The 9,007-nt window shown below is 40.4% G+C and overlaps 1 protein-coding gene across 1 annotated transcript in view; it reads right to left on the reverse strand.

Annotated features, from left to right (window-relative positions):
- Positions 1–9,007, reverse strand: part of LOC102766004 (zinc finger protein 883) — a 35,448-nt gene continuing 26,441 nt past the window's right edge. The window contains exon 3 of the mRNA XM_015569910.1: positions 1–1,988. Coding sequence (XP_015425396.1) covers positions 238–1,988 — 1,751 coding nt within the window. The 3' untranslated portion in view covers positions 1–237. The remainder of the gene's footprint in view (positions 1,989–9,007) is intronic.

The raw sequence follows: 9,007 nt of genomic DNA on the forward strand, positions 1-9,007 counted from the left end.
CAATAAGTGCAACACATACATACACATGCTTTCACAAAAGTAAAATATTTTGGGAATCTTCCTACTGTTGATGATCAAATGTATGAGATTCAATTCAAACAAGTGGGGCTTCGGAGTTTACTACATTATTATTAGGAGCAAACTAAAAAACTCTGCATTTCCTGAGTAAGACCTTCCTCCAATGTGAATTCTTAAGTGTGGAGTAAGGTTAGAACTTTGCCTAAAAGATTTCCCATATTAACTACACACATAAAGCCTTTCTCTAGTGTGAACTCTCTGATGAGAACGAAGGCCATAGGTCGCAGCAAAAGATTTTCCACATTCATTGCACTCATAAGGCTTTTCTCCAGTGTGAACTCTCTGATGACAACGAAGGGTATAGAATCTGGTAAAAGATTTCCCACATTCACGACACTCGTAAGGCCTTTCTCCAGCGTGAACTTTTTGATGATAATGGAAGCCAGTGATACTGGCAAAAGACTTCCCACATTCACCACACTCATAAGGCCTTTCTCCAGTGTGAACTCTCTGATGACAACGGAGGCCACTGCGAGAGGTGTAAGATTTCCCACATTCATTGCAAACATAAGGTTTTTCACCAGTGTGAACTCTCTGGTGACGATGAAGGGTAACTTTCCAAGTAAATGATTTTCCACATTCACCACACTCATAAGGTTTTTCTCCAGTGTGAACTCTCTGATGACAACGGAGGCCACTGTGAGAGGTATAAGATTTCCCACATTCATTGCACACATAAGGTCTTTCACCAGTGTGAACTCTCTGGTGACGATGAAGGGTAACTTTCCAAGTAAATGATTTCCCACATTCACTGCACTCATAAGGCCTTTCTCCAGTGTGAACACTCTGATGATAATGTAAGCCAGTGCTACTGGCAAAAAACTTCCCACATTCACTGCACTCATGAGGCCTTTCCCCACTGTGAACTTTCTGATGTTGATGAAAGCGAGAGCTAGTGATAAAAGATTTCCCACATTCACTGCACTCATAAGGCTTTTCTCCTGTGTGAAATCTCTGATGACAACGCAGGCCATTGCTATCGGTAAAAGATTTCCCACATTCATTGCACACATAAGGTCTTTCACCAGTGTGAACTCTCTGATGACGACAAAGGCTAACTTTCCAAGTAAATGATTTCCGACACTCGCTGCAATCATAAGGCCTTTCTCCAGTGTGAACTCTCTGATGACGATGAAGGTGAGTGCTGGCGATAAAAGATTTCCCACATTCACTGCACTGATAAGGCCTTTCTCCTCTGTGAACTCTCTGATGATAACGGAAACCATTGCTGGTGGTAAAAGTTTTCCCACACTCACTGCACTGATAGGGCCTATCTCCAGTGTGAATTTTCTGATGACAATGAAAGCCAGTGCTACTGGTAAATGATTTCCCACATTCACTGCACCAGAAACAGTCTTTTCCAGTATGGACACCCTTGTCCTGAAGAAACGTGTGGTTACAGCCACTGGCTTTCTTGCATTCTTTTCTGGAGCAATACGTTTTTCTCTTTGGAAACGTCATCCCACACATCGAGATGTCATTTCGCCTGTCCCTGGTCTGAGTAGCCTCTTGCTGGGGATGTCCTGACTCAGTACGGATGTCCTGCCCCACCTCTCCACAGGTAAAAAGCTTCTGAGACACATTGAAATGGCAGCCCTTTGCCAGTGAGATGCTGTTCATACTTCTTTTCAAAGACTTCTCTCTGCAGTGCTGCTCCTGGTGCCGGTGAAATTGTGCATGGAAATGAAATTGCTTTGTACATGCCCCACACCTCAACAGTATCTGCCTGTGTTGTAATTCCTGCTTCTCAGTCAAGAGGAAAATGTTTCGCAAGACTAGTCCACAACTCTCACAGGGGTGGTGGCTCTTCTGGGAAGACAAAGCTAACTTGGGATTCTTTGCCTGTGACACTCTTACAGCAATGTTCTCTTCAAGCTGTGCCTCCACATTCCCTGCTCTACAACAGCAACCTAAAAAACAAAAAAAGAAAATGCAGGTGAAGTACGTGGTGATCTTAGCAGGAAGAAATATCCTCATCACACTGGCCATCTGTCACAGCCAGGCATGATTCGATGGGATGATTTTCGAGACCAGTGATTTAGACTCTGACAAAATGATTGTTATACATTACCTGACCCCTAAAGTCAGTCAATAGTGGAGATACTATGAAGGGGGGGACCTGAGGATAGGATGGGACACAAACAAGAGATACAGAGTCCACTAGTTATTCCTTTACAAACAGCTTCCTGTAGGATCTTTCATACAAATGACACAAGTCTGTGTGGACCAATCTGAATGTGCTCAAACACATAAAAATCCACTGTATTTCAGCAAATGACGCGTCCACTTTGCAATGGATGGAATCGTATTTGTCCTGTGATGCACAAATAATGTATTGTGCACACGCCAAGGCTCTCAAGACATGAACCAAAGTTGGAGTGCAGTAAAGAGGAACCTGTGAAACAAGCAGTTCGGATGCAAACTTTAGAGAGGTAAAGATTATTCATGAGCTGGGAATCCAAGTAGAAATAGTAACTATTAGAGCTGAGTAGTTGTGCCTTAGCTGGTGTGGCTCAGTTGGTTGGGAATGGTCCTGTGCATGGAAAGTTTGCCAAATAGAAATCCGGTCAGGACACATGACCAGGCTGCAGGTGCAACAACTGTTTGGGCTGTATACAGGAAGCAATTAACCAATGTTTCTCTGTCACATCTATGTCTCTCTCTCTCTCTCTCTCTCTCTCTCTCTCTCTCTCTCTCTCTCTTCCTCTATATCCAAAATCAATAAAAACATAAAAAGGAACTAAGTAGTTGGCTTTCAATAATAAGCAAGAACAAGTAGAATGGCCCCAACTGGTTTGGCTCAGTGGAGAGAGTGTTGGCCGGCAGACTGAAGGGTCCCAGGTTCGATTCTGGTCAAGGGCATGTACCTTGGTTGTGGGCACATCCCCAATAGGGGGTGTGCGGGAGGAAGCTGATCGATGTTTCTTCCTTATGGATGTTTCTAACTCTCTATCCCTCTCCCTTCCTCTCTGTAAAAAATCAATATATATATATATATATATAAAAGAACAAGTAGAATGGGGTAAAGAACTGGCAACAGTAACAAACCAATGTTAAACAAAATGGGTTCCTAATTCTGACCTTAACAAAGCTCTGGTGTCAACAGCCCTTCACCATGGCAAGACTGTCTCTGGGTCCACTTTGCAATGGATGGAATCATATTTGTCCTGCGATGCACAAATAATACCTCCCCTTAAAACCCAGTACAGCAATTACATGGTATACAGATGACAGAAATCATAAAGGAAAATCTGAAAAGATGGATGGCCAGCATTGTAGTAGAACAAGAGAACACGAAAGGAAACAAACACTGTAAAAAAAAAAAGGACAAAAGAAAAAAAAACTATGTGACACCAGCAATATGGCAAAATAGAAATAGAAGAATTTATCTCTCTACCAGAACAAGTAGGCCCCTATCCACAAACAAAGAAAAACCCCACTGCAAATGGAATAAGAGCTCAATAATGACAAACGACAATGCAGAAGAGCAAAAAGAGGAGAACTGCATAGAAAGGATGATTGGGAAGATGGGTGATCAAATATATCTGAAGATAGGTCAAATATATTAACACAAGAGTCAGAGTTACCTCACTGATAATAGTGGCCTGTTTTGTTAAAAACACTAGAAAATTTTGTTTTGAAAAACCACAAAAGCCCATATAACATCTCTGAACTCCTCAAAATTTACACATCAAAGGACTCTCTAGAGCAGTGGTTCTCAACTTTCCTAATGCTGTGACCCTTTAATACAGTTCTTCCTTTTGTGGTGACCCCCAATTTCATTATTACAAATTGAACATAATTAAAGCATAGTGATTAATCACAAAAACAATATGTAATTATATATGTGTTTTCCGATGGTCTTAGGCGACCCCTGTGAAAGGGTCATTCAACCCCCCAAGGGGTCGCGACCCACAGGTTGAGAACCGCTGCTCTAGAGCTTGTTGGCATGAATTATAAAAGAAGTCTTTGGCCACAACCTACTCTGAAAGACAAGAGAAAAAAAAAACAAAACCAGTATGTCCCCAGTAGTATTTTCCACTCGCAATTGTCATAGGAAAAAACTGCTTCCAAAGCCACTGTGGACTTATAAATAAAAAAATAAAATAACTTGACGATGGAATTCACAAATCTGTAAAGGAGATGTGAATGATCAAGTGCATGCGCTCTCACAGGTCCCTGTACAGATTCAACGCAAACTGAACTTCACCAAGACACAGCATAATGAAAGCATCAGAAAATCAAAGGCAAAGAGAATTGTGAAAGCACAAAAAGAGAAACCCACTGCACACAGGGAAACACCCAAATAAGGGAATTAGTAGATTTCTCCAAAGACATCTTGCAGTCTAAGAGGAAATATAATGATATATCCAAAATACTTCATGAGCCTGGCTGGTGTTGCTCATTGGTTGAGTTTCGACTCAGGAATCAAGAAATCATGGTTCGATTCCCGGTCAGGACCTATGCTGGAGCTGCCGGCTCCATCCCAAGGGGCATGAAGGAGACAGCCAATCGATGTTTCTCTCTCTTTGGTGTTTCTATCGCTATATCCCTCCCCCTTCCGCTCTCTCTAAAAAGAAATGAAAACATATTTTCAAAAAATATTCTATGAAAACCATTAATACTTTATCCAAGAAAACCTATTCTTGCCAAAACCGGTTTGGCTCAGTGGATAGAGCGTGGGCCTGTGGACTGAAAGGTCCTAGGTTAGATTCCGGTCAAGGGCATGTACCTGGGTTGCGGGCACATCCCCAGTGGGAGATGTGCAGGAGGCAGCTGATCGATGTCTCTCTCTCATCGATGTTTCTGGCTCTCTATCTCTCTCCCTTCCTCTCTGGAACAAAATCAATAAAATATATTTAAAACAAAAAAAAACAAAACAAAAACAAAAACCTATTCTTTAGAAAGAAGAAGAAATAGCTTTTCAGACAAACAAAACCTAAGGAAGTTCATCGCCACTCAAGCTGACTTATTAGAACTGTCAAAAGAAGCTCTTAAAGATGAAATGAAAGAACATTAAATAGAAACAAGAATACATAGCAAAATGTAAATCTGCCTCATAAAGTTGAGAATGGAATAAAATTCACAAAATTGTAACATGCATTGGTGGAATTACATTATGAAACTATTATAAAGGTTAAAATTGCAAACTAGTAAAAATACCGAAGCTAATAATGTGTACCTTAGAAGATGACCAATATGAAAAGATGTGAAATGTGACATCAAAAACATGTGCCAAAACCGGTTTGGCTCAGTGGATAGAGCATCAGCCTGCGGACTGAAAGGTCCCAGGTTCGATTCCGGTCAAGGGCATGTGCCTGGGCTGTGGGCACATCCCCAGTGGAAGATGTGAAGGAGGCAGCTGATCGATATTTCTCTCTCATCGATGTTTCTGACTCTCTATCCCTCTCCCTTCCTCTCTGTAAAAAATCAATAAAATATATTTAAAAAAAAACAAAAAAAAACACAAGCATGTAAAGGGGTATGTGGTGGAGAGTCAAAAGGTAGAATTTTTACAAGAAATTGAAGGTGTTGTCAGGATAAAACAGATTATAAAGAGTATATGAGTTGTTTTATGTAAGTCTTTTGGAAACCACAAGCAAAAACCTATGTAATAGATATACAAAAGAGAAAGGAGTAAACAACTATACAAAATTATCAAATCACAAAGGACAATCACAAGACAGGAAGACAAAGGAAATACAAAAGAGCCAGAAGCCAGAAACCATGTTGAAGTGGCAACAGTAGGTCCTAAAACAAATTCCCAAATCACAAGACAGTGACTGAAAGGATAAAAACAAAAGAACAACAATAACCACAAACCAGAGGCAATATATGCTGCCTACAAGATACACTAAAACTTTATGGACACAAATAGGCTGAAGAGAATGAGATGCAAAAAATATTCCATGCAAATGAAACCCAAAAATGGCTGGGGTAGCTAAAGTTCTATCAGACAAGACAGACTACCTCAAAAACTGTCACAAGAGACAAATTCATTACAGAATGATAAGTTAATTCATCAAGAGGATGACAATTTGATTTATTTATTTTTTTAATATATTTTTTTTATTGATTTTTTACAGAGAGGAGAGAAGAGAGATAGAGAGTTAGAAACATCGATGAGAGAGAAACATCGATCAGCTGTCTCCTGCACATCTCCTACTGGGGATGTGCCCGCAACCCAGGTACATGCCCTTGACCAGAATCAAACCTGGGACCTTTCAGTCCGCAGGCTGACGCTCTATCCACTGAGCCAAACCGGTTTCGGCTGGATGACGATTTTAAGTATTATGCACCAAAGAACTCAGCAACTAAGTATAGAAAGCAAGTATTATCAGAAATGAAGACAGAAAAAGAAACCCAATGTTAGTAGAGATCATTCCACTTCAATATTAGGTAAATCATCCCATCAAAAGGCAATAGGGAATAACGGAAGTTTCACTAGACTTTAGACCAAACAGGATGAATAAATATATACAGAACATCCCATCCTAATGCAGAACATGCATTCTCGTCAAGTGCACATGAAACATTCTCTAGGAAGATCACATATTAGGTCAAAATATAAGTCTCAAAATTTGAGAAGAAATCATGTTGAGTATCTTATGTGATCACAATGTACGACACTAGAAATCAACTTTAGTTTCAAGAAAGATGGAAAATTCACAAATATGTTGAACTTAAACAACACACTCCTGAACAATAAGTGGATGAAAGAAAAAACACAAAAAAGAACTCAAACCTGGTCAGTGTGACTCAGTGGTTGAGCATCAACCTATGAACCAGGAGGTCATAGTTCGAATCTCAGAGCACATGCATGGATTGTGGGCTGGATCCCCAATGTGGGCTATGCAGAAGGCAGCCAATCAATGATTGTCTCTTATCATTGATGTTTCCATCTCTCTCTCCTCCCTTCCTCTCTGAAATCAATAAAAATATGTTTTAAAAAGAACTAAAAAAATAGAGGCAAAACAAATAGAAACAATCTATCAAAGCTTATGTATAAAATGCATAAAATGCAATTCTAAGAGGATATTTTATAGGGATAAATGCCTACATTAAGAAAAAAGATGTTAAATGAACAACCTAATCTTGCACATCAGAAAAACAGAAACAAATTAAGAAAGTAAGCCCAAAGCTAGAAGAGGAAAAAAACAATAAATATTAGAACAAACATAAATAAAATAGACAAAAGAAAAACAAACATATGAGCCTGGCTGGTATGGCTCAGGGGTTGAGTGTTGACCTATGAACCAGGTTGAACCAGGTCATAGTTCAATTCCAAGTCAGGGCACATACCTGGGTTGAGGCTCGATCCCAGGTAGGAGGAGTGCAGGAGGCAGCCGATCAATGATTCTCTCTCATCATTGATGTTTCTATCTTTCTCCCTCTCCCTTCCTCTCTCGAATCAATAAAAATATATTGTAAAAAAGAAAAACACATGATAACAAAGAGCTATTAGAAAAAAATATATATAAAATTGGCAAACCTTTAGCTAGACTAAAACAAAAGAGAGAAGATTCAAATAAATTTAAAAAGAAATGAAAGAGCCCTAGCTGGTTTGGGTCAGAGGATAGAGTGTCGGTCTGGGGACTGATGGGTCCCAGGTTCGATTCCAATCAAGGGCACATGCCTAGGTTGCTGGCTCAATCCCCAGTAGGGGGCATGCAGGAGGCAGCCAATCAATGATTCTCATCATTGATGTTTCTATCTCTCTCTCCCTTTCCTTTCCTCCCTGAAATCAATAAAGATATATTTTTAATAATAATAAAGAAATGAAAGATAAGACATCACATCTGACACTATTAACCAAAATGCATCATCAGAAATGTTGGTCATTAACATGACCTTACATAGAGAAAAATGTCCAGATCCCACTATAAACTTCTGAAATTAAGAATCTTGAAATACATTTCAAAAAAATGTTAACACTATCTGCAGACTATCAATGCAATATCTCTGCCTAAAAAAAAATAACCATCCTACAGACCTTAATTAAAAATATCTTATCACAAAAAAGAAATAATTTCTCAGTAAACAGCATCTGAGCCTGCTGGAAAATGGTGACACTAGACTGCCCGAATGCAGGGTTGTTCAAAACAGGGAATTTGGAAAAAACACACACCAAAAAGCAAAAACACACACCAAAAAACAAAAACACACACAATATCTGCACAGAATAATCAAGCCCATGGAAAAAGACATGTGCTTAACTGTCTGTAAAAAGAAATTAATGTATAAAATATAGAAAGTATTCAAAAGGCATTAGCCAAAAAATATGGTTAAAAAACAGGCTAAGGATGTAGAGACAATTTTCCCCAAAATATGTACAAATGACCAACAGGAATATAGAAAATGCTTTTCCTCGCTAATCAAGGTGGAATCCATTAGGCTCCCTGCCACACTACCAACCACATATTCATCCCTATGAGTTCAGTGCAGCAGGTATTGAAGCTGCGCAGAGAGAAGTCGGCAGTGCAAGCAAAGGACAGCAACTACCCGGATCCTACTCCTTATACACCTTTCCCACCCTCAACCTCCTCCAGGGCCCCCAGTTAGTGTGGACACCAGGCCCTAATGCCAGTGCAGGCTGCTCTCTCGTCACAGTCCCATTAGTCACAGTGATTGCCCTCAGCAAGGGCAGATGGGTTGGGAAGGGGGACAGCAGAGAAACACCATCTAAGCTCTGGGTGATGCCTGCAGGGCCCCGGCCTTCCTGCCAAGCAACACCACTGCAGTCTCCCAGATCCTGCCTCCAGGACAAAGACAAATATGAGCTTATGCTTCACCCTTATGTCCCCACACCAGGTCCTGGGACCATCAGCTCCACTTCCTCCAGATGTGCTCACCACTGGGTAATGTTTATCCCCTTCCCATGTTCAGACCCCAGGTTCACTCCCCAGCTCCGCCCCCTTCCTGCTACATT

The sequence above is a fragment of the Myotis davidii genome, unplaced genomic scaffold, assembly GCF_000327345.1.
Source record: "Myotis davidii unplaced genomic scaffold, ASM32734v1 scaffold1786, whole genome shotgun sequence".
Taxonomy (NCBI): domain Eukaryota; kingdom Metazoa; phylum Chordata; class Mammalia; order Chiroptera; family Vespertilionidae; genus Myotis; species Myotis davidii.